This window comes from Palaemon carinicauda, chromosome 7 (genome assembly GCF_036898095.1).
Source record: "Palaemon carinicauda isolate YSFRI2023 chromosome 7, ASM3689809v2, whole genome shotgun sequence".
Classification (NCBI taxonomy): Eukaryota; Metazoa; Arthropoda; class Malacostraca; order Decapoda; family Palaemonidae; genus Palaemon; species Palaemon carinicauda.
Window position 1 is genome coordinate 97,853,014 of NC_090731.1, and position 27,265 is coordinate 97,880,278.

At 37.3% G+C, this 27,265-nt stretch overlaps 1 protein-coding gene across 3 annotated transcripts in view; it reads right to left on the reverse strand.

Moving 5' to 3' along the window:
* Nucleotides 1-27,265, reverse strand: part of LOC137643975 (la-related protein 1B-like) — a 798,692-nt gene that overhangs the window by 226,538 nt on the left and 544,889 nt on the right. For all 3 annotated transcript variants that reach the window (XM_068376809.1, XM_068376808.1, XM_068376807.1), the window contains one exon: nt 19,490-19,710. In XM_068376809.1, the coding sequence (XP_068232910.1) occupies nt 19,490-19,710 (221 nt within the window). The remainder of the gene's footprint in view (nt 1-19,489; nt 19,711-27,265) is intronic.

The following is a 27,265-nucleotide window of genomic DNA, read 5'->3' on the forward strand; positions in this document are numbered from 1 at the left end:
AAAAATCAGGGGAGAAGAGAGTTGGTGAACAGAAAGAAGTACATTGAGCAAAATGACCTGGATAGTCCAGTCTAGCACTCCGTGAAACCACCACCTCTGTCAATTCCTTTGTATGAATGCCCCACTGGTGGTAAGACCAGGGCGATTGCCCACCGTACAACAGGTGTTTCCTTCTACATTTTCCCTCACTGCGGCTGTGTCCCAGGTTCTGACGAGAGGGGAAGGAGCGGTTTTCTTGAGAATGGGCTAAAGTTGGTTTCTCCCTTTCTTCTTAGGCTGCATGGACTGATTCCAAAGCCTTGAATGTCTTGAAGTGGATGGTTGTGGTGCCAGAAAGGACACCTTCCCCTGCATCTCCTCTCTCTAGTCCTTCGCTGCTCTTGCGATGTCGTCTGGTGGAAAGTGTGATGGTGTTTTCATGGAAGTATTTCAGATCCATTTTCTGCCGGAAGCTGATGAGTTTAAGCATCCTGGAAGTCACAGCTTCCCGCCATTTCAGCACCCAGTTTTGTTCACTGGTAAATAGCCTGGTACATAATGTAGTCAACCGAAGCCTCTACATATGAAAGAAAGAGCGAAATGGAAGCCAGCCTCTCCAAAGAACTACCTGGTGTGATGAAGGCCAACTAAAGATCGATAAGAAGTGGGGATGGAAATGCTTCAAGGATCCTATAATACTTCTGCTTTGGAAAAAGGATAGAAACAAGGTTAGAGGACTTAGCATACTTAGAGTGTTTCTCTCTCCTGCCACCTGATATTTAACCTTTTCCAGAACTTCCTTAGCAAAAATAGACCAAGGAGTTCAAGATGAGGCTTAGCATTGGAAGTAGCACGACACGAGGTCAATACAAGACTTCTTGCGTTTTGGTGGTGACCCAAATGCATCACTAAGACCAGTGATTCTCAAACTTTCTGAGGTAGCTTAAAGGCATTGTAGTTTCAATTGTGCCAAGGACCAGTAATATTTCTTAGTAATATCTTAGCAATCTGTTTGCCAATGGTTATATAAGCAGACGTGCAACCTGGTGGAGTAACGAGAACTTTGGGTGTGGAGGAAATCACCTCCTAAATCTCGAAGTCACTACCAAGAGGGTAAAGGATTAGGTTTCAGGCGACAGACAAGATGTCTTTTTGGCTTCTTCTGATGCCTGACAGACGGATCTTACTGGAATTGGTATGGACTGGCAGGGGTCATTTGCCTTAGTTAGATAGGCACTGTGCTTCACAAGGAACAGGATATCATTTCATGAATACTCTATGGATTTAGTTAGGTCTATGGAAAGAGAAAATAACAGAATGGCGCCAAGTGCTGGGCATAGAAAGGAGCTAAGAATCTCCCAGTTCAACTATAAAGAAAAATTGAAAATTGGTAATTAGAATGTCACAACAATAAATTAGATTGGGAAGTTACAGCAAGTGGAGAATGAATTTATGAAACATAGCTTGGATATGTTGGCCCTGAGTGGAACACATTGTAAAGGGATTGGTAAGGATATCTTTTATTTATTTATTTATTTATATATATATATGTATATATATGTATATATATATATATATATATATATATATATATATATATATATATATATATATATATATATATATATATATATATATTTATATATATTTATATATATACATATATATTAATATATATATTTATATATATATATACATATATATTATATATATATCTTGTCTTTGTGTGATTTCGCCTGGGGCTCTGATCCCCAGGTCGTTAAGAGAATCCAGATATTAATGTATAAAAAAAATATATGGCTTATTTGAATATGAAAAACATGTCTAAATGTGCAAAATTTATCATTTAACGAATGCCGTCACAAACTACCAATTAGCTATGATGGTGAAGATGGGTTAATTTCAATTCTGAGTAAAAAAATACCTGAATTCGACAGGTATAAGTACAAAAGAATTGTCATTGACTTTTATCTTTCTTCGTAGGGAAGTGGTTTAGTCACTGTCTATACAAGTTTGCTGGACCAGAGTTCGACTCCCAGCCGGTCACAAGCTCTTGTCTTTGTGTGATTTCGCCTGGGGCTCTGATCCCAAGGTCTCAATATGAAAATTTGGTCCGTGCAACTTCTACCTTTTCTAAATCCTGCTTGTTCATCTCTCAGCTTTTCATCAATCTTTCTCTCCAGTCACTTAAGAATAAGCATACTATATATTTTCATAACTGACGCAAGTGTTATGCTTCTGTAATTATTGCAATCAGTCAGGTCTCCCTTTTTAGCTATTTTCACCAACACTCCCAACTCCCCTTCATCAGGTATTGCCTCTTCATGCCACATTCTACAAAATAATCTTGTAAGTAATCTGAGAGTCACTTCATTTTCAGCCAGTATCATCTCGGCAGTTATTCCATCACATTCAGGGGCTTTCCATCTCTTTAGTTTTTTAAGATAGCTTCGTTTTCAAACACACTGAATTCATTCATGGGCACATCAAGGTGTTCATCAGCTTCAAGTATATCAATCAAATTATTCCCTTCATATCTCCTATTCATAACCTCAATAAAATGCTCCATCCAATGTTGTCTTTCTTCATTTTCTGTTGTTATAACAGAGCCATTTTTCTTTTTGTTCGGTATATGCTTCTTCTTGTTTGCCCCAGTTGAGATTTCATTAATAATTCCATGAGCAATTCTTACACCATACCCACTTCCTGAATTCATAGCTTTGTCGGCCTCATCTGCTTTAGTGTCTAAATACTTTCTCCAGTCATTCCTGGCTTTTCTTTTGACCTCGCTGTCAATATTTGAATACTTAGCATGCTCTACCTTGTAATTATCATTACTTTCTCGAAAACTTTCAACATTCAATTTCTGTCTTTGTCTCCTTTTTATAGTATCCCAAGTATCATTCAATATCCATGGCATTCTCCTTGTAACGGTTTGTCCCAAGACTTCACTACCAACTGACTGATATATGTTCTTAACATCACACCATTCATTAATCATGTGTTCTACGTCTCTTCAAGTCTCTAAGACTGTAAATCGACTCATACATTCAACTGCAAATGTTTCTCTGTGCTTTTCCTCTAGAAGCTTAGTTGTATCAAAAGTAAGTATTCTATCTTCATTTCTGTTGGGCTTAGTTGAATCAAAAGTAAGTATTCTATCTTCATTTCTGTTGGGTGCTTTCAGTTTTAATTTCAGAGTGGCAATGAGGAGCTGGTGATCAATACCAATATCTGCACCTCTATAGCTTCTTACATTTCTGAGTCCTCCTACTCTCTTTATTAACGGCACTGTTACCTATTTGATTTTTGTAATTGCCACATGGTGAAGTCCATGTATACATGTGGGTGTTATTATGTTGGAACAGAGTACCTCCAATGATAAGATTGTTTGCTGAAGAGAAACTTATGAAATGTGCTCCATTTTCATTTGCAAATTCGCCAAGACCCTCAACACTATCACATTCTCTATCCCTTGATTATTTTTTCCAACTTTAGCATTGAAGTCGACAATCACAATTTTCATATCTCTCACAGGGATCTCATCTATTATCCTCTGCAGTTCTTCATAGTATTCATCTTTCCTTTCTTCAGGGGAATCATTTGTTGGGGCATAGAAAACTATAATACTCATATTGCACTGCTTTGATTTGAATTTTGCTAGTAACAATCCACTATTTACAGCTCTCAACTCTGTTAATGCATTTTCAGCTCTTGGTGTCATCCAGCTCCATCTGACCTTCCCGAGTAAATATACATATTCCCTTGGTCTCAGGTTTCCTTACCAATCCTCTTACAACGTGTTTCACTTAGGGCCAAGATATCCAAACTATATTTCATAGATTCACTATCCACTTGCTGTTACTTCCCAATCAGATTCATGGTTTTAACATTCCAATTACCTATTTTCAATTTTTCTTTAGTATTTATAAACCAGGATATTCTTAGCACCTCGCTACGCCCGGGACTGAGGGCCATTCTTTCATCTTCTCTATCCACGACTGACTAAATTCATAGAGTATTCATTGGCTAGATACATCAAAGAATAGCCAGTTCCTTGTGATGCACAGTGCCTATAATGAAATAATGTTAGAGATACTTTATCTATTTGGAATTTTCTGTTCAATTAAGAATTAAAGTTTTATCTGGAAGTATGCATCCAACATTTTATGCTTCTGTTCATTAATTTTTTTCTTTGATTTAACCTTTTGCAGTTCTGCTCTCACCAACTTAATATCTTGTCTTTTGCCTTCTTTCTACTGTCATCTCTATAGGATTAGCAACATCATTAAAAATATCAAGTGCCAAAGTCTGGAAAACTGCCAGTAGGCTAAGGTAAATAGAAAATATGTCATATCACAAATATATCACATTAATTCACAATCTCTATTACGGTTGGTGAATACCCTACCCCACTGACCAGCAAATAAGTTGTTTACTAAAGTGCATAAGGCAAAATTAATGAAATTATACATACATACATATACCAAGGCACTTCCCCCAATTTTGGGGGGTAGCTGACATCAAAGAAATGAAACAAAAAAAGGGGACCTCTCCTCTCTAAGTTCCTCCAAGCCTGACAAGGGACTCAACCGAGTTCGGCTGGTACTGCTAGGGTGCCACAGCCCACCCTCCCCTGTTTTCCACCACAGATGAAGCTTCATAACACTGAATCCCCTACTGCTGCTACCTCCGCAGTCATCCAAGGCACAGGAGGAAGCAGCAGGGTATGTCATGTGTCCAAACAAACTCTATAAATGAGAGCCTATAATAATCTGTAAAAGAAATCTCTCTCACAGAGTGTGAGCTTCTTTACATTCTTTCTCTTGTATTCCCTCTAGGTGGTATAATTTGAGGTTTCCTCTTTGTTTTACCTGAAGCAAACATCTATCTTGGCCAGCAAGAGTGAAAAAGCCTATGATAAAGCAACATCCTGTTTGGGTCAGGGCAGGTGACCGATCCCATTTTCTTTAGATGGGGGATCCTTGGATGCATCACCTGAAGGAGCTCTGGAGGGTCAAGAGGACAAAATAACCTAAGTAGGGATAATAGGGACACTTGTTGCCCTTTCTGGAGAGGATGGATTAAAATCAATTTTTTTCTTACCACTTCTCAGAAATGGGTAAAGCGATGATAGCTTGAGAGCATCAAAGCTTCTCATTCTTCTCCCTAGAAGGAAAACAATCCTTATGGATAGAGTGAGAACATTTAGGCTACAGAGAAACATTCTCCTCTTCTGGAACACCAGGGTGAAGTGCGACTGAAGCATAATGACAAAGTACAGTATATTTGAAACAAAAGGGAAGAGAATCTGGATTGCAATGGCGAAGCTCTGTTGGATCGTGATGGCAAAGGTTTGGCTGGATCGTGATGGCAAAGGTTTGGCTGGATCGTGATGGCAAAGGTTTGGCTGGATCGCGATGGCAAAGATTCTGCTGGATTGCGATGGTGAAGGTTTTGCTGGATTGCGATGGTGAAGGTTTTGCTGGATTGCGATGGCGAGCTGCCTAGCGAGAACTGATAGGCTATCTGGAAGATTCTATCAAAGAGCGCCTAGTTGAAAATTGCAAGGATTGACGACTACCTGCAGAAGTTCTAAGACTATGGGTTAGTGATGATGTCGCTTAGAGTGCGAGGGAGAAACACTCGCAGAAGGTCTGGATGATTAGCGAGACAATCTAGAAGGTAAGGTCTAAGTGGGAAGGTTCAGGAAGGTAACCATGAAACGGATGGTTTGCAATCAACCTCCGAAGAGGTAGACTCGTGAGAAAGTTGACACGCAAATTTTGGTGAGCACTAACACACGTGAAAGATAGTGAGGTGAAGGAAAACAAAGGGTAGCAATCCCTATCGAAGCCTTCTGTGAAGATGAAAGTAGAGGAGAAGGAAGCCCTTCTACAGCGGCAAGTTCAACAGATGGTGTAACAACTGCTGCCTGCTCCTAGGAGGATACAAAAGGCACGATGTCCTGTTCAGAAATTTTAAATATTAGGAAATGTTGAAACTTCTCCAACGGGATCCCTGAATGTCAAGCAAGGGTGCAGGGAACCTGTAAGGCATTTTCTTTCTGCAAAAGAAAAGGCTCCCCCAGAGGAGGAGAAGCTCCTGTATTGTTGAAGAAAACATCAACTTCCCTTGCCCTTGAGGTTGTCCTGGAGTTGAGGGGGCTACTAGGTTACTAGAGAAATCAGAATGGAAAGTTCTGGAGGACGTAAGGGCAGGCCTACATTTCTTCGATTTTAAGGAAGACCCTGCTGTAGAAGAATCCCTTTTCAGCTTCTTCCTCCAACCAAACTCCCCCTACTGGGATGACTACTCCCTATGCTCATTACAAGGTAAAGCCTCTGAACACTTATAGCCTTTGCAGAACAGGCAAACCATATAAGATTCTACCTCATTCCTACTCATAAAGGTACTACAGGTCTTCAGCGGTATACCTGGAAATATCAGCATCACAGGCACACTAAGAAGCGATAGCACACACAAGCACCGCTGAACCGAGAACGCATGAACAAAGATTAGAAAATCTGCCTGAAGTTCCAAACCAAGAGCACGTCTACTCGTTCTGACGGCTGAAATCAAAGTTAAGAGCTGTGAGCTGGCGTTGGGGCAGTCGCTTCAACACTACTAACAGGTAAACCACCAGACGATTCTTCATCCTTTGGTTAAGATTCTAACTGTCATAGTCCAGCTTGCACTGTTATCATCTCCAATAAGTAAAGGACAATGGTTTGTATTTGTGTAGTAACAAATATGAAAATTATTTGAATAACATCAACATACAAAATTTCAAAGCAGAAAATCATACAATACTTTGAACCTCAAAAACTTTATATTTTAATTCATAATAAATACATTAATACAAAAGTGATAAATGCACAGCTTAAAAGGTCCAAGCTAATTCATACACTAGTCAAAAGAGAAATGTTTGACTGATAAGTTGATAAGAGTTCATAACAAAGGTCCAATTACTCTAACCTTTTCCCTCAACTTTATAAACTGTACCTTTCCTACATCTTGCCCAAATTTATAAGTTTTCTTTTTAAAAGTTAAATTTATAAGAATTACATTAATGAGGTAATAAAAATGAAAAAATATTAATAACCATAGGGTATTGAATAATATTCATATACATAGGAGTACATAGAGCACTATCACCTAAGAAACATTGAATTGAGGGAAAAGAATCAAGAAAAACAGAGGTAATGATTGCTTTATTACAAGAGATTAAATGTTACTTATAATTAAAAAAATACAGGCAGTAATCCTTCGGCTATCATGAGTTACGTTACAGACACCCTTCGAGGAAAAAACCAAGAGTATATTGATTTCCCTTACATTTATAATTATTTATATCTACAAAACTTTACACTTTTAATAACTCTTCCAACACACTTAATGACCTTTAAGCTAAAACTTACTTTTATCATAGACATATCCTTACATAAACGATAAATAAAATATATAATTAGTACCTACCAATGAAGATATGTGAACTTGATTAATAATAATGATGATTAGCTATGCAGTATTGAAGTATGTAGATGATGATGATGAAGTAAATGCTATCATCATAACCATCAGCCATAACTAGTCCACAACAGGACAAAGGCCTCAGACATGACCTTCCACTCGCATCTGTTTAATGTTTTTCTATGCCAGTCCCAACCCACAAATCTTTTCACTTCTCCAATCCGATCATCTTCTCTTCATTCCCTTGATTCTTGTACATTCTCTGGGGACCCATACTGTTATTCTTAATGTCCATCTATTACTGGATACTTTCATATGTCCTGACCATGTCCATTTTTTTATATTTTGAATTGTTAGAATATCCTCTACTTTAGTTTGCTCGCATATCCATGTTGCTCTTTTTCAGTCTCTTAGTATTATTCCCATCATTATTCTTTCCTTAGGTCTTTGATTTGTAACTAACTCATGTTCTAAGGCTTAAGTAAGGCTAAAAGTTTCTGATGCTTAAGTTAATACTGGTAGGACCTTTAGATTAAATATTTTTCTTTTTATAGTGTGTCATTTTACATTTTATAACCTCATTTTGTTTACCAAAACCTCCGCATCCCACGCTTATCCTTCTTATAATTTGTATCGTCCTGGCAAAACACCTACAGTCTGTCCTAATTACTCATATTCATTAACAAGCTCTATTGATCATTATCTTGGTTTTACTCGTATTTATTTTCAGTCCTACATTCTGCTTTCTCTATAAAAATCTTCTATCATCTTTTGCAATTCCTCCCATGATCAACTTACCAGAACTATGTCATCTGCAAATCTAACTTAAGGTATTCCCAATCAATGTTAATACTTACATTTTCCCAATATGGTTTCTTAAAAACTTCTATGCATACAGTGAATAATTTAGGAGCGATGGAGTCTCCCTGTCCAATTCCTTCATCAACTGGAGTTTTCTTGATATCTTTCTGTAGTTTTAGGATTGCTGTACTTTCCATATAGATATTAAGTTTTCTAAAATAAGATTCATCTATTCCTTGTCTTTGAAGGGTTTTCATTACAGCCACCCGTTGAGATACTCCCGCTAGAGTTATGGGGTCCTTTGACTGGCCAGACAGTACTACATTGGATCTTTCTCTCTGGTTACGATTATTTCCCTCTGCCTACACAGACACCGAATAGTCTGGCCTATTCTTTACATATTCTCTTCTGTCCTCATACACCGGACAACACTGAGATTACCAAACAATTCTTCTTTTCCCAAGGGGTTAACTACTGCACTGTATTTGTTCAAAGGCTACTTTCCTCTTGGTAAGGGTAGAAGAGGCTCTTTAGCTATGGTAAGACGCTCTTCTAGAAGGACACTCCAAAATCAAACTATTGTTCTCTAGTCTTGGGTAGCGCCATAGCCTCTGTACCATCGTCTTCCACTATCTTGGGTTAGAGTTCTCTTGCTTGAGGGTACATCGGCCTACTGTTCTATCTAGTTTCTCTTCCTCTTGTTTTGTTAGTTTTTATAGTTTATATCGGAAATATTTATTTTGTTTTTACTGTTCTTAAAATATTTCATTTTTCCTTGTTTCCATTCCTCACTGAGCTCTTTTCCCTGTTGGGGCCCCTGGGCTTATAATATCCTGCTTTTCCAACAAGGGTTGTAGCTTAGCATTTAATAATATAATAATAATGAAGTTTTGACAGAATGAAAAGTTTCTCATAGTCTATAAATGCCATACATAGTGGTTTGTCATACTCTGTTGATTTTTCCTTTAGCTGGTTAACTACAGTACATGAATATTATCTTATGTTGAATACAAACTTCTAAAGCCTGCCTGCTCTTTTATATTTCTATTCGATCTAATTTGATCTTGGTAAATATTTTATATTTCACCGAGTAAACTAATTGGCGGTAAATTTTCGTCTTGTGTGTCTCCCTTTTCATGAATTAATATAATGATAAAAAGATTTTCCAAGCTGGTGGTATATAGCATTCTGCAGACATTTTGTGTAAGTTCAGTGAGTTTTACTACTATGAAATCTCCTCCATCCCTTATTAAATCAATTGTTAGGGTATCTTCTGCTGATCTGCCTCTTCATGCCTTTTAAATGTTTGGTTTACTTCTCCTACTGTTACTTTTGGTACTGGCTCAGGTATTTCCTTATTTTTATGGGCAAAGTTATATCTTATACCACTATTACATTACAATTGTATAGATATATTCTGCAATTTTCATCACCCATCTTTCATTGATATTTTCCTTTTCATCTTGTAAAGGATGTTATTTTCTTTAGTGTTTCCTCAATTAGGGTCTGATTGATTGTGAATGACTTCTTTATTGTTTTGGATGGTTCTGCTAATTCTTTTCCATCTCTATTGGATTTTATCCTTTTCCAATCTTTTCTTTATTAGGGTGTGGTCTTTCCATATATTTTCCCTGATCTTTTCTGGGAAATTTAACACCTAACTCTTGAGATGATTCCAATAGAAATTTTGTTAGATCGCTTCATTTTTTTTTACTGCCTTCCATTTCATCATGTAGCTGGGAGTAACTATTTTGTATTGTTAAATAAACTCATTTATTTCTTTTTTAAAATAGTTTTCCTCTTTTTTTTCCTTAAATCTAAATAAATTTTGCTTCTATTTTATGGTCACGTAACTTCAACTTGTTTAAGGGGACTGTCCACTACGTCCAGCATTTTTTTTTTTATTCAAAATGCACCATTTCTACATATGTTTTAGACATAAAATATCTTTATCATAAAAAAATTTCAAGTCATTTGATCAAAAACTTCTTGATTTATAAGCAAAAATCATGATTTAGAAAAATAAAGATTTGGTAAATTATTCTCCACTTATATGATAGCAATTGTATTGAAAATCATACCATCTAAAGTTCTTTATGACCCAAAAAATTCTGAGAGAGATTTTAATTTTTCCTTTTTCTTTCTTTTAATGACTTTTTACTTAATTTTCTGTCTACATGCAAAATAATCATGAAAAAAAAGATAAAAAGGAAAATCAAAATTGTCACAAAAAAATGTGAGATTTTTCTTTTTCTTTTCAATAATATCTTTCTCTCTAAAATTGACCAATAAATAACTGAGAAAAATGTAGCAAAGAGGGAATAAGTATGTTTTTGAGTTATGAGCTCCCAAAGATTTCCTTTAAATTTTTGTTTTTTTCTTAGAAAAATCAAAATAACATTATGATAACCTTTGTACTTTTATTGTTTATTCCTACATGAAGGCTCCCTAAACGAGGTATTTAAACCCTAAGTTAACTAATACACTTTCTGTGATAGTACCATGAGTTGCCAGCGGACTCTCATTGTTGCCAGTTTTAGTTAGAATGTTCCAGCTTTGTACTCTTTTTCATGTTTCCCTCTCTTCTTGGTTCTTTTTTGTTGCTCTCTTATTACTTTTTTTTCTTTCTTTAACCTTTGGTAACATTGGCCTTGCTATAAAGTTCACCAGAATGTGAAAACACAATGTTCATAAGAAATGCAGGTAAATAAACATGCATACATCATAACTTCTACATGTCATTGGAAACTCAGGCTGGTCTTTTCGTAGTCGTAGTTGGCATTCACCTAACCTCTACCAATGCCATACATCTCTGCCAGACGTACGAGATTTCGAAACAAAAGTGAAAAAATCGCTATATGCAAAAATAAACACGCAAAGACAATTCTGTCAAAATCAGTCATGCAAACGATGCAGTAAGGATGACGTCATCATTTAAAGACCACTTTATTTTCATTATTTGTTAAAATAACTGGCTGAAACTTCTGGAGAGCATGTACGACATGTTTATGCATACATAGAAACAATAAAAGGATTTTTTATTTTTTAAAGTTATGTCAAACAGCATAGTGGAAGGTCCCATTAACACTGTTACATCTTTAACTAAATTAACTTTTTCACTGAGAATGAAATCGATTTTGTTTTTTAGTTTCTCCATCTCCATTTTCTATGCTCTTTTTAATACAAGTGTGTAAATAATTTCAATTGTTTCTTTTAGCAAATTCTATAAGCATGTCTCCACTGTTATTACTTTTGCCTAATGAAAATTTATCTACTGCTGGTTCTCCTCTCTTCCTTTGATTTTCTTTAGCATTGAAATTGCAAAAATGTAAATCAAGTGTTTCTTATAGATGTCAAGATCTTCATAAGTTTCTTTTTCTTCCTCTGTAAGGGATGTTGTTGGTGCATGGGTTTGAATTATCTTTAGCTTATTCTTTTTATTTACTTTAATAACTAATCCTGCAATTCTATCACTAGAACAACAAAATTCTGTTACCAGCAAGATTTTTATTAATAAGAAAATCCACTCGTAATTTTCTTTGTTCCTTTTATGTCCCCTGAAGCAAAATATATGACCTTTTAACACTATTTAAGATTCCCCAGTTCTTCTAATTTTACTAAATCCTATTATATCCCAATTTATTATTTTCATCTCTTCTAGTAACACTGCATGATATTCTTCCCTAGACAGGGTCCTGACGTATGTTGCATGGTTCAGTTTCCAAAGGGGGTCTGTTCTAGTCCAAAGATTTTTAGCAACCTTCTGCATTGGTATGTAAGCTCCCACCACCTTTAGCAGTAGTTTTTCCACTGCCGTTGGGGACTGGGGGCCAAGACGGGGCTGTTTTATTCCTGTCTGGGTTTTGCCCACTTTTCATCACTGCATGTTGGTGATGGTGGGATATTTTTGTCTGATCACTCACAGCAAACTAACCTAGAGTGGGTGACCCCAACTAATATAGCTTTGCTCATCATGGCAATGTGCAAACCCTTTTCCCGTGTTAAGGTAACCTACTCGGAAAGGGAAATGTATTGTACAGTAAAAGAGCGAATTACTGCTCTTCTGAAAGCACCAATATCTTCACCATCATTCAGGAAAGTAATTTCTATTTATGCTGACAGTAGTGGCCATCTTTTTTTTCATGGGAGAGGGACATTATTATTATTACTATCCAAGCTATAACCCTAGTTGGAAAAGCAAGATGCTATAAGCCCAGGGGCTCCAACAGGGAAAAATAGCCCAGTGAGGAAAGGAAATAAGGAAATAAATAAATGAAGAGAACAAATTAACAATAAATCATTCTAAAATAAGTAACAACGTCAAAACAGACATGTTATATATAAACTATTAACAACATAAAAACCAGATATGTCATAAATAAACTATAAAAAGACTCATGTCCGGCTGGTCAACAAAAAAGCATTTGCTCCAACTTTGAACTTTTGAAGTTCTACTGATTCAACCACCCGATTAGGAAGATCATAGAGATCAGCAATGTTAACGCTGCCCATCTTATGCAGAAGGATATACTTATAAAGTTCCATGGCTCTGCCACTAGCATTTCTGAATTGCAATACAGAAATCATCTATAGGTCCCAATCTTTAGCCATTTTCTGAAGTTCTTTTGCTATTTTTGCTACAGTGTTAGGTCAACTTCTTTCTCTTCCTCTTGGGATCTTCATGCTCCTCTTCGTAGTAATTGTAGACATCGTCATTTTCTGTTCAATCTTCATCCCTTAATAGATTTGAGTGGGCCTCGAGCAGGTCATTTTCGTCATTGGTAATCATTGTGAAGCCATCTCTTCCGCGCAATTTCCCAAGCCACACTGCCTTATCTACTACCGAGTGGTGGATTTCATTATTGGAGAATCCTTTATAGTCACTGACTACTACTGGCTACAATTCCTTCCAGCAAGCATCTAAGGTTTCTTTCTTCATCTCTTTCATAGCCTCCTGATAATTTTGGAGACACGCTACATTAGTGTATCCGCAGCCGTACTCCTTCAGTGAGACGTTATCTACCACATCCATAGACTCAACCAGATGTTGTTGAGTTTGACATATAAAGTGGATTAAAAGCATGAATGGCCTGATCTATGGGCTGAATCAGCCATGTCATGTTCAGCAGTGAGAATTCTACCTGTACGCCTTCATAATACAGGTCAATCACATGGTCTCCAGCATTGTCTATTAGGATACACTTTGAAATCAAGGCCTTTATTGGCAAGATAATGCTCAACTTTGGGGATGAGAGAGTCAAAACGAATCCGATGTCAATGCTCTCATTATCCACGCTTTTTGGTTGTGCATCAAATACACTGGCAGCAGGGTCTTATTTTTGTTTTTGATGACTTGGAGTTTTGCACTTATAAATAAGTGCTGTCTTTATCATAAAGATAAAGGCATGATAGTTTTATCATACAGATTGCAGCATTCCCACACAATCTAAATGTGAGGTGATCTTTGTAGGTCTTGAATCCAGGGGGTCTGGTCTCCTCATTCAAAATGAAAGTCTGCAAGTAACCTCCTTTCTCTATGGTTTTGAAAGTCTCCTTCACATACTCCTCAGCGGCCGGTTTGTCAGCAGAGGCAGCTTCTCCATGCACACACTCCAGGTTAAACCTCATTTAAAACTTATCAAACCAGACATTCCTGGCATTACATTTGGTTGATTTGGAGGAAGATGGCATAAACAGTCCTAGTTCTGGGTCATCACCATTACCTGTAAACTGTTGTAGAGCTGTCTGGCATTAATGCATAAGGAGTTGTTACCCCGTGCAATGTCTTCCTGCAGTTACTTAATCAACGGGGTAATGCTGCTTTCATTCTTGCAATGGTGTTATTGCAGGAAGTGACCACCCTTTTTAGATGTCTTGTTCAAAGTGACATTTACAATTGTCCTTATAGTAGTCTTTTTGTTTTTGTTGATTCGGGTAACGGTAGATTCATTGATGCTGCAATGGCAGCCTACAACCACATAGCTTCTCCATTCCTTAAGCATGACAGAGAGTTTCGTCTTCTTCGCTATGGTATGCATCTTTCACCAATGCTTGGGGTTCCCAGTTAGAAGCCTTATAAGAGGCAGAAAATTTTGCTGACATAATTGTGGTTGAAAGCAATTCGTAATTTTAAGAAAACAAAAACTATACAGAGATGTCCTGTATTATCCGTAGTAGCAAACTTGACAATGTGGGATACTGAAAGCTGCAGTTGGCTCGAGTGTGATCCTGTGGTTTGACGGTTGGTCAGCAGCCAGGATTCAGGTCAGTGTAATCTAATTGGTCGTACCTCCTCTACCGTCCAATAGTGTGTCTTGTACTAAATCCTATGAGCAAGTTAGGCTACTCTCCTCAAAATTCCTTTGTTTCCATACAGATTCTTGCCACATACAGCAAAAACCCATCTTGTTATTCCTTACAAACTAAACAAACTATACACATTGCTTTGTCACTATCGAGCCAAATTTCTGCATTTTTCTTTTTTACTGTAATCAACTTAGTAAAAAAAATGACCATTTTCAACTAAAACATTAAAATCCCAAAAAATATAAAAATAGCCTGCTGGCAGAAACTTGCAATATAGAGGAGTCCTTTATAAAGATTTATGTATAATAACCCTTTTACCCCCAGGCTATTTAGAACTTTCCAACCCTTAATCCCCAGGCATTTTTTTTTTCAAGAACATTTTGCAATATATATTTTTTAAATTGCTCTAACAGCCTTAATTTTTTTCATAGAGAGGTCAGGTTGGTCTCATTCTTTTGGAAAATGCCTAAGTTTCTCATAAAGTTATCAAAATTATGCAAAAAAAAAAAAAAAAAAAAAAAAAAAAAAAATTGTAAATAGCAGTTTTTTCCAAGGACGTACCAGTACGTCCATGTGGGTAAAAGGATGACTTTTGTGAAACGTACCAGTATGTCCATTGGGGGTAAAAGGGTTAATAAATGATAGATGTATTGAGGCCACGATAAGTGAACTGTGATATAGCAAAGGATTATTGTACATGGATTTTACTTGGGTAAAACCTAGTTTTTCTACCCAATAAAGGCATGATACAGTACTTGCAAATAAAGATGGAATTACAAGTGTTTACTAGAAATATTGTACCTAAAATATAGAAGATAAGAAATATGCTATCCAAGAGCTGAAAATATAGCGATATCTTGGAAAAAGGACAAAATAATTCCCTGTTTGTGAGGTAAAAATAGATTGACATCATCTAGTAAACCTTTCTAATAGAGCTCAAGAGGATACTGGCATGTGACAAGAGGAATCAGTCAATCATTTCTAAGAAATGGTAGATTAGTAAGTGGTTGATCATTAAAAAGTTTTACAATCCCAGGGAGAAAAGCAAAAATCTAAATTTGAACCTGCTGTGCTTTTTGGCAAGAAAATACTTTCTAGAATGGGGAATTGACAAATATTAGATGTCTATATAAGTAAAAGAATCTTTAATGTGAAAGCACTGATAATACACAATAACCTATCAAATATATAGACTTTTTACACAATATTATCACCTTCAGTATGCCAAGCTTCCTAATTAGATAGTTGCATTTCATGTATCAATCTTTACTATGAATCATCATCTCCTCCTACGCCTATTGACGCAGAGGGACTTTGTTAGATTTCGCCAGTCGTCTATCTTGAGCTTTTAATTCAATACTTCGCCATTCATTTTCTCCTACATTGCATTTCATAGTCCTCAGCCTTGTAGGACTGGGTATTCTAACTCTTCTAGTGCCTTGTGGAGCCAGGCTGAACGTTTGGTGAACTAATCTCTCTTGGGGAGTGCGAAGAACATGGCCAAGCCATCTCCATCTACCCCTCATCATGATCTCATCCACATATGACACTTGAGTAATCTCTTTATAGTTTCTTTTCTAGTCCTGTCCTGCCATTTAACTCCCCAATATCCTTCTGAGGGCTTTGTTCTCAAATCTACTAAATCTATTGGAGATTGTTTCATTGTCATACCATGACTCATGTCCATATATTAACACCAATTTCATTAAACTGATGTATAGTCTGATTTTTATATGTAACTTCAGGCTATTTGATTTTCGAATATTACTTAACCTAGCCATTGTCTGATTTTCTTTTTTCAATCTTTTACTAAACTAATTTTAATGACCCTGTACTGGAGATTATAGTTCCTAAATGCTTAAATGATTCTACCTCATTAATCCTTTCTCCTTCCAATGATATTTTATCTTCCACTGCAAACTCCATTCTAATCTCCGTCTTTCTTTTATTTATCTTCAGCCCAACCTCATGTGATATTTCATGCATTCAGGTAAGCAAGCGTTGCAAATCATGTGATGTTCTGCTAACAAGTTCAGCATCATCAGCATACTCTAGGTCTGCTAAATTCCTATCACCGATCAAGTTCAATCTTTCTCGACCATCTCCAGCTGTTCTATGCATTACAAAATCCATTAGGCGGGTAATCAACACGGGCGACAACACATTCCCTTGGAGTACTCCGCTGTTCAATGGAAATTCATTTGATAAGACTCCAATAAGATTAACTTTGCACTTGCTATGCTTATGAAGAGACTTTAACTCGCATATTCAAGAGGAATTCCATAATAACGCAGGACACTCCGCAAAATTGGCTGGCGTACACTATCAAAGGCTTGTTCATATTCCACAAATGGCATCAAAAGTGAATTTTTATATTCTACCCCTTGCTGTACTGTACAACATGTCTCAAAATGAAAATTTAGTCAGTACAACTTCTACATTATTTGAGATATTTCTTGTTCATCTCTCAGCTTTTCATTAATCTTTCTCTCCAATCTCTATAGAATAAGCATACAATATATTTTCATAACCGACGTAAGTGTAATGTCTCTGTAATTATTGCAATCAGTCAGATCATGTTTTCTAGTCATTTTCACCAACACTACTAACTCCCATTCATTGGGGTTTGCCTCTTCTTGCCACACACTACAAAATAATCTTTTAAATATTCTGGGAGTCACCTCAGTTTCGGGCAATATCATCTCGGCAGTTATCCCATCACATCCAGGGGCTTTCTATCTCTTTAGTTTTTTTTAGGATAGCTTCCACTTCAAACACACTGAATTCATTCATGGGCACATCAAGGTGTTCATCAGCTTCAGGAATATACTGTACATATCAAATTCTTCCCTTCATATCTCCTATTCATAACCTCACTAAAGTGTTCCATCCAACATTTGTCTTTCTTCATCATCTGTTACTATAACAGAGCCATCTCTCTTTTTGATGGGTATATGCTGCTTCTTCTTTGCCCCAGGTGAGATTTCATTAATAATTCTATGAGCAATTCTCACACCATACCTTCTTCCTGAATTCATAGCTTTGTCAGCCTCTTCTGCTTTACTGTCTAAATATTCTCTACAGTCATTCATGGGTTTTTCTTTTGACCTCACTATTAATACTGGAATACTTAGCATGCTCTACCTTGTCATTTTCATTACTTCCTTGAAAATTTTCAGCAGTCAATTTATGTCTGTCTCCTTTTTATAGTACCCAAGTATCATTTGATATCCAAGAATTTCTCTTTGTAACTGCGTATCCTAAGACTTCATTACCAACTGACTGATATGTGTTCTTAATTGCACACCATTCTTCATTAATTGTCTGCTCTTTGTCTCTTAAAATCTCTAAGACTGCATATTGATTCCTACATTTGATTGCAAATGTTTCTCTGTGCTCTTCCTCTAGAAGCTTAGTTGTATCAAATCTAGGTACTCTATCTACCTTTCTGTTGGGTGCTTTCAGTTTTAATTTCAGTGTGACAATGAGGAGCTGGTGATCACTACCAATATCTGCACTTCTGTAGCTTCTTATATTTCTCAGTCCTCCTCCTCTCTACATAAATGGTAATATGATCTATTTAATTTTTGTAATTGTCACATGGCGAAGTCATCATTGGATGTCCTTGTGCTGAAAAAGACTACCTCCAGAGACAAGATTGTCTGCTGAGCTGAAACTTATGAAATGTGCTTCATTTTAATTTACAACATGGACAAGACCTTCGACACCCATCACATTCTCTATCCCTTGATTATTCTTTCCAACTCTAACATTGAAGTCACCACTCACAATTTTCATATCTGTCTCTGGGATCTCATCTATTACACTCTGCCGTTCTTCATAGTATTCATCTACTATTTACTGCTCTCCACCCAGTTAATGCATTTTCTGCTCTTGGTGTCATTATAATTCCTATCCCTTCTCTTCCAACTCCATCTGTTCTTCCTGAATAGATTTATATATTGCCCTAGTCTAAAGTTTTCTTACCAATCCGCTTACGTGTTTCACTTAAGGCCAAGATATCCAAACTATATTTCATAAATTCCCTCTCCACTTGCTGTAACTTCTCAATCTGATTCATGGTTCCAACATTCCAATTAACAATTTTAATTTTTTTTGGGGTATTTATAAACCGGGAGCTTCTTAGAAACCCGCTTTGCCAGAGACTGGAGGCCATTCTGTCATCTTCTCTTTCCATTACCCGGTTTAATCCATAGAGGATTCATTGGCTAGATACATCAAAGGATAGCCAGTTTCTTGTGATGCACAGTGCTTATCTAACTAAGGCAAGTGACCCCTACCAGGCCATACTAATTCTAATAAGATCAACCACCAGGCATCAGGAGTAAAAGTCGATGAGAGTTTGTTCGTCTCCTTAAACTCAATCAGTCACCCTGCTGCCAAAGATTTCATCAAGATTCAGGGGGCATTTCCTTTACACAAAAAGCTCTCTTTACTCCACCAGGTTGCTCATCTGATTATACGAGTATAACCGTTGGCAAACATGGGTTACCCGATATAATTGAATGAAAAAATCTCTGTATTAAAAGACAAAAACTATTACACGACGGCTAGTAGTGCAGTGAAGTACAGTACTAGATATTCTATGATGTCATTCATCAAATTTTGTTCCGTATGAGGCCTTACCCTGGAAGCATCTATTTCCCCATTCTATTACAGGGTCTAATGCAATATTCAACCCAATCTTTTTATAGTCCATGCCCAAGGAAAACAAAATAAAATTTAAAGTGTGATCTTACCAATAGATGAAATTGAAAGGAAGAAAGTGTTATTTAACCCAAAGAGAAAGAGACTTTCAAAGTAGTTAGAAAGGAACAGTGTAGCTGAATGCACAACTGTCATCTGATGGTTATCAAATTCCACAAACTACTCATGAGAAGCAATGGTAAAATTAACACTCAAAACATACCTTATGGAACTTGTGCGAGGTCTATGTTCCTTGGAGTCCATCACCCAACCGACATGACACTCTACTGGAGGATTATGTGAATGTCTCGTTTTCTTCTTTCTTGGAGTTCTCTGATCAACACTGGACTTCTCTTTAACAACAGGGAAGAAACGAGCAGCCTTCCTTGATCTAGGAGTTTTGGGAGCAGGTGGTATCCTATCTTCAAAAGGCTCTTCTGCACCCTGATGCACAAAATATCGTAAAAAAATTAATTATCATATAAAAGTAACCAGTTCTCATAAAACAGGCCTACTTTTTACACCATGAACATTTGTATACAATATTGCTGACTAATAAAGGTATAAGATCATTATAAGTAGGAGAGAACATGGTATAATTTGAAACAAACCAAAACTTTTTAAAAGTAACACAGTAACACAGTAACACTGAATCGATATAATTAGCAACAGACTCTCTAAAAATAATGCATATATTAAGGCATTACCTGATGTCATTCATTATTTTATCGTTATAATTCTTAAAAAGTTTAATTGCATTGGAATCATGCTTTTTTCCAACACAATACAAACCCTCGTTCTTTACCATGGATATGTTTCAGTGCGAGCTAGAATTTAGCCATAAAACATTTATGCAGTGTCAACAACCCTCCTTACCTTATTCTATGTTTGTGTTCCCCCAGGTCCCTCAGTGTGAGGCACCTCAGCTAGTCAATGGACGTAGACCATCCTCAACGCTCACACACTCGCCCAGGGAGTTCCACCACACTTGTTTTAGCTATGATCGAGTGCAGATGTCTCGTCTCTTTCTTCCACATTCATTCCTTTAGAATTGGTTGTAAAACCTAAAAGCTTCTCTTTCTCTTTACTGCTGTGTTTAGTCTTGGGGATTTCGAATACGCTGGCTAGCCTTGTCATAGCAGGCTGCACTTGCAGCACGTTTAGGTCAGCTATGGAGATGAATCTTCATGGAATTTGCTCTTCAAACAGACCACACACCTGCATGCAGGCTTCTCCCTGCACTGAGTGTCGGGAGCAGTCATCCTTCCAGTGGGAGCCGTACGGTTTCCTCTGAAGGCCAATTGGACAAGAGCAAGGACCTTTAAACCCCCAGACAACCTACGGGCCCGGCAGACCCTGATGCTCTGCATCAGTGACCCAATTCTGACCTTCCTTGGGAATTTCAGGTTCCCAAAAAAAGAATGGCTGTTGGAGGTGCTGAAGCTTGGGGCACAGCATGAGTGTAACGCTGCCTAAGCAGGGGTTGGTCTTGACCTTTCCCAACGAGCTGCTGAGAGGGGAGTCGCTTCCAGCAGGTCTTGTGCCGCTGGCAGATTCTTTCTCCACAATACTTTTTTGCTCAATGGTAACTACTGCACTGAAATTGTTCAGTGGCTACTTTCCTCTTTGTAAGGGTAAACAGACTCTTTAGCTTCGTTAAGTAGCTCCTCATGGAGGACGCTCTAAAATCAAACCATTGTTCTCTAGTCTTAGGTAGTGGTCTTCCATCAACTTGGGGTAGAGTTCTCTTGCTTGAGGATACACTCAGGCACACTATCTTATTTCTCTTCCTCTTGTTTTTTGAAGTTTTTATAAAAAAAAAAAAAAAAATATTTTAATGTTGTTAATGCTCTTAAAATATCTTATTTTAATTGTTCATTGCTTCGCTCGTAGTTTATTTCCTTGTTTCCTATCCTCACTAGGCTGTTTTTTTCATGTTGGCACCCATGGGCTTTTAGCATTCTTTTAGCTACTAATAACAATTCATCACCCACCTCAGGAATTGCAGGCAGATACTCCTCAAAGTTTCAGCCTAACACACATCTCCTGGGGCGAATGCGTGCACTGGGTTTGTTCAGTTTTAAGTTCCTCATGAACCTCAACCCTGCGAGGATGGCCGACGCTCTCATCAGCTTAAGAGGTGTTCCTCCCCTGAATGGTAATCACCTCAAGTACCTCACAGGTGAGTGCTCAATTCTTCACCACCTTGCACTAATTCTACGAAGTTAGGCTCTTCGGAGCAATCAGGTGATCGTGGCCGATGCCTAACTGGAGTCCTAGGCGTTCTCCACCGTGCCCCACCGGCACAAGTCTGAGGTTTGAGAATGCACTACCCGTTAGGGTTTTGCCTAGGGTATCTGCTCCTTTGAGTGAGACATTAATCTAAGATCACTGGCAGCAAGTGTTCTTAGCCCCTCCACCTTTACCTTGTTCACCAACTTTCGAGCATGCGTGCCAGGTAAAGGGAACTTGCAAAACACTGACTGGTGCTCTTGTGAATGTTTTCTTCATGCCAGCTAGTGAAGCGCATGGTCCCAACCAAACTGACCACGGGTTAGTGGCACACACGCATGAGTAATTTTTGTATTTTGCCACACTATGGCGGTAATCGTGCGATCGACTGTTCATTTTCCAGAGAAGCGTGATCTCGCGACTACTGTGTGCATGGACATTCCTAGCCAGCAAGAGCTCTGTCGGCCGCCCCTTCATGAAAGAGGGACACGCCATGGTTTCTATAGCTTCTTAAGGATTTTAAACATGCTACCAACAGTCATACAACGACCCAATCACCTGAGAGACCTTTGGAACAAATTCCTATCCTCCTTGCGGTGTCCTCCACTTCGTCCTCAAATCACTGCTTTCCCTTCACCGTATGGTCACACGTCCAAGTAACAATGATACCTAGACGCCAAGGCTCCCCATGCTAAGACTGATCGCTTTTGGAAATCATTGGGTATTGTCAAAAATTGACATTTATTCCCCTTGAATAAAAATATTCTTAGTATTACGAGTATTTGTTTTCTAATGTATTTCCCAGTTTCTATGAATATATGTTTAAATGTGATTATTTTCCTCCACAGAAGTAGTTTTATTATATTAACTATATCAATGAGTTTGTATGAATTAGTATAATAATATTTAAAGTAATAAGCTACCTTTCTTGCAAATTTTATCCATCTAGATCAGATAAGATAACGTATCATCCCATTGTTGTCAAACTTCTTCCTGTGGAGATTATATATATTGTTTGATTATTGTAAGGGCACATGCCAGTAATTTAAACTTGCCTTCTGGACGAAACCCTTTTTTTTTTTTTTTGTATGTTGGGTTACAATTAAATCACTTGATGTTTGTTACGTAACCCTTGCAAATTTGTAAATGTGACAACATTGTACTCCTCCCGAGTTCTCTTCCAGGGTGGGAATGTGACGCGGGCGGGCTTCTACCAGCGGACTCCAAAAGGCAAGTACTTAGAAGATATTCTCCTGAATCTGACCACCATCATCACCTCATGAACCATCGCATTGTTGCAGCAATGTTCTTATAAGAATACTCTGTAACCCCGTTTGATATTTTTTAAATTTTTATCAAGTAACGTAAATTTTGTTCATTTGTGGTAATGTTAATGTTCACTCTTTAACATAACTCTGATGATTTTTGTTTGTGTACTTTAAATATTAAATATGTCAAACTTTTTAATTGAGTCTTTGTGAACCCGTGTGGCATCACCCCCAAAAGAATCGGTGCAGGAAATATAGTTTGAATCAAAGGTAAACGGCAGATGTCTCTTAAGTAAGTTTGTTTCTCAGTTCTGTAACTTGGCCTCGTGCAAAGCTGGTGCACGAGGGTTTACAGTTTAAAGAAAGTTATCATATGTGGTTGTAAATTCCCCAGTGTTTCACCACATTCTGGTCCTTCGAACCGGATGCTATAACGATTCACAAAGAATTTTTCTGGATGTTAAAGATAAATTGCGATAAAGTTCACGTGGTTGATGGTCGGCGTCAAAGTCATTCTAGTATAGCTGGCACGTGTCCAAAGGTATTTGGTGAGCAGGGTAAGGTATTGAATTACTTGGAGTGTTTTACCAAGTAATCTGTTTTATGGAACATTATTTGTTCGTTAATTACTCTGCGAAGAAATTTTGTTCAATTTCGTTGCCATTATTTTGAACTTAGGTTTCGTGACCAGATGTATTTAAGAGCACGTGGTCAAATTGTCTAGCATTTAGTGCATGTTATATTTGAATCAGGGTTAGATAATTTGCCATATATTTTCTGATATTTGTTCAAGTTTGTTATTGATTCACTAACGAGATAATGGAGTCTAAGATTAAGGTAGTTATTGAAGGGGAAATTATTTGCTTACAAGATTTGCTCGACGAGTCAGGTAGCTGCATTGGTGATACCGATACACCAAAATCGACTCTTGTAATGTATGAACGTTGTCTTACTGAGGGACTACGACGTTTTGAAGATTGTTGGTCACAGAATGTGACGATTATTTCACAGGATAGTGAATATGACAAGTTATGTAGAAGTTATAGAGCAATAACTAGGTGTGTAAGGAAAGCTATTGCTGCTACTCAGCAAACTATGAGCGAGATTGACGCTAGAGATAGAAATCAACGGCCCGTTATGCCTCCTCCTTCGGCTCCCGTTAATCCTCTCCCTCCCCCTAACCTCCCAGAAATTAAGATACCTGAATTTAGCGGTGGGGAAGAACAATGGCTTGCATTTTGGGATATATTCAACAGTTTGGTTCACGATCGTAGGGATATTTCCAATGTAATTAAGTTTTCTATACTCAGAGCTAGTTTAAGGGACAACGCCCTCAAAGCCAGAGAAGGTTTGCCTGTCACTAATGCCAATTATTCAGCAGCTATTCAGACCCTTAAGGAGAAGTATGATAATAAGGAAAACTTGAAACGTAGACTCATGTCCAAATTAACACATTTAGTCCCTCCCAGTCATTCAATAGAGGATTTGAACACTTTTAAATTGGATTATGAAAAAATAATTTTACAGATGAAAACATTGAATTTAGACGTAGAAGCCATGAACCCCATTTTCTCTAGTATAATATGCAAAAAATTATTACCTGAAACGTGTAAGGCTATAGCTGATAAACATAATAGTATGTCTCTTGACTTCAAGCAAATTTCCTCAGGTTTGAAATATGTTTGTGAATTGATGGAATTTTGTCACGAAAGTGAGAATTCTAATAAAAGAAAACGGGATCAGGGCAACTATTCTAAAGTAATTCCCTCAAATGTGCCTAACGTGCAGAGAGCACAACCAAGTAACAGTAAACCTAGTAATAGTAGTCCTTACAATAATTGTGTGTTTTGCTCATTGAACCATGCTTCTCGCGATTGTAAGACTTTCAAATCCGTTGATAGTAGAAGGGACAGAGTTAAATGTTTAAGATTGTGTTTTGCTTGCCTCAAAGGTGGTCATTTATTCTCTGAATGTAGGAATAATCCTAAATGTAATATATGTGATGGTCCTCATTACCCGATGATTTGTAAGAAAACAGAAAACCCTGTAAATCCTGCTTCACCAAAGTTGAGTGTAAATAGTACTAATGTTAGTAAATCAAATGTTAACTTTGGGTGTCCTAAGAAGAATCCCAAAGGTGCTGTTAGTCAATCAAATGTTAATGGGAATTCTCATAAGGATCCCAAAGGTGCAGTTAGTAAAGGTGATTCCCCAGTAGTTATGACTGCTTCTTTGTGAATTGATCATTCTCAGAATAATAAGATTTCTGTTTCGACTGCTCTTCCTACTGCTAGCGTAATTGTGTCAGGCAATTGATATCGTTCCTTTGAGAGAGCACTCTTTGATTCTGGTGCGCAAAGAACGTTTATTGCAATGGAATTAGCCCATAAGCTTAATCTATCGTCCATAGCAACAGTAGCCTTAAAGGTAAAACCATTTGGCAGTGATGCCATGGAAGTTGATTGTGATATAGTAAGAGTTGTGGTGAGACTAGGTAAAATTCGTACTGTCATTAATGCCACTGCATTCGATAGAGTTAATTCCAGAATTTATTCTCCAGGATTATGTAAGTCAGCTGCGTTCTTGACGAGTAAAGGCATAAAATTAGCAGATAATGATTTAAATTCAGATGAAGTAAATGGTATAGAATTAGTCATTGGGGCTGCTTATTATGGAAAATTCATTCAGAACAGTCGAATTTGCTCTGGAATAAAGATATTGAATAGTTCTGGTGGTGCACTAATTTTTGGACCCCTTCCTAGTTGGTCTTATGACGACGTAGAATCTAATGAGATTACTACATCAAATGTATGTTGTTCCAGAATAGAAGTAGAGGAAATTCCTATTAATTCTTGTTGTGAAGTTAGAAGATTATGGGATTTAGAAAGTGTCGGTATTCGTCAATCTGAAATTAGTCCTGAAGAAAGAGAATTAACTAATCCGTTAAGTGTTTTAAGGATAAAGTTAAAAGGGTTGACAATAAATATGAAGTGTCATTACCATTTAAAGACGAAAGTAGACCGCCTGTTAACTATAGAATAGCCATTGGTCAATTAAATTCCTTGTTAGATAGATTTGAATCTGACCCCTCCTTGTATGCTAAATATGATAAGATCATCAAAGATTACGTTCAGTCTGGGTTTATAGAATTAATTCCTGCAGGTTCCCCTATTATCAGGCATTATTTACCCCATCATGGTATATTGAAGGATTCCGAAACTACTCCCATTCGAATAGTTTTTAATGCTTCTTCAAAGACTAAAGGAGAACTTTCCTTTAAGTGAGATTCTTGAAGAAGCTAATATGCCTCTACAAAAATGGGTCAGTAATGATTCAGAGTTCAACAGAACCATAGACGTTAGCAAAGAAAGAGTAAACGTTTTGGGTTTAGAGTGGTATCTAGCACAAGATGAGATGTCACTAAAGGAAGTAAATTGTGAGCATAAAGGACCTTTAACCAAACGAAAGGTTTTATCAGTAGTAGCTCGGATGTTTGATCCTCTAGGATTATTGTCACCAATACAGGTGAGAAGTAAATATTTTCTGAAATGTTTGTGGAGTAACTACGGGTGGGAGGACCCTTTACCAGAATCATTATGTACAAGGTTTGAAGAAATTTGTAAGTGTTTTAGAAATGTAGAAAGTTTAAGGTTTCCTAGGTTTGTTGTACATCCTGAATGTTCCCACTTACATGTATTTTGTGATGCCTCTAACAAGGCATATGGAGCTGCTGCCTATGTGACTGATTCCAAGAGAAGTGTAAGCTATTTACTGGTCAGTAAGTGTAAAGTGGCACCAAACCCTAAACAGACTATTCCGCGTTTGGAATTGACAGCCTTGTCCTTGGGTGCGAAACTTGCTGGAAGATTATGCAGAATGAGGATTCAAGATTGAGTTCTTGCACTCTCTGGAGTGACTCCATGGTTTCTATTTGTTGGGTGAAGAACAATAATAGTAAAATTCCCTATGCACGAAACAGAGTCACTGAAATTAATGAGTTCAAGTTTCCCCTACGGTATACCCCCTCTAAGGATAATCCAGCTGATATTCTATCCAGAGGTAGCAATAGTAAAGATTTATCGCAAAATTCCTTGTGGTGGAATGGTCCAAAATGGCTTTAAACTGGTGATTACCCCCTATCTTTAGCTACAGAAACTGTGCATGTTAATGAAATTCTTTCAGAACCTAAGTTTGTACAACCTTCTGCCCCATTAATTGACATCCCACATTACAATAATTTAAGTAAACTTAAACGTATCATGAGGTCAATTTTGCTCCTTCTTAGTAAGTGCAGTAAAGGTTCTAAGTTTGTTGTTAATGAAATGAAGGCAATTGTCCTCCTTGAACAGAAGCAACATTTTTCTACTACCAGAATGTACCTCTGTGATAAGAATTCACATGGGGTGTCCATGGATATTAAGAATTTGTGTAATCAGTTAAACTTATTTGTTGATAAGGAAGACCTAATTAGGTCTCAGGGTCGCATGGAAAACACTTCC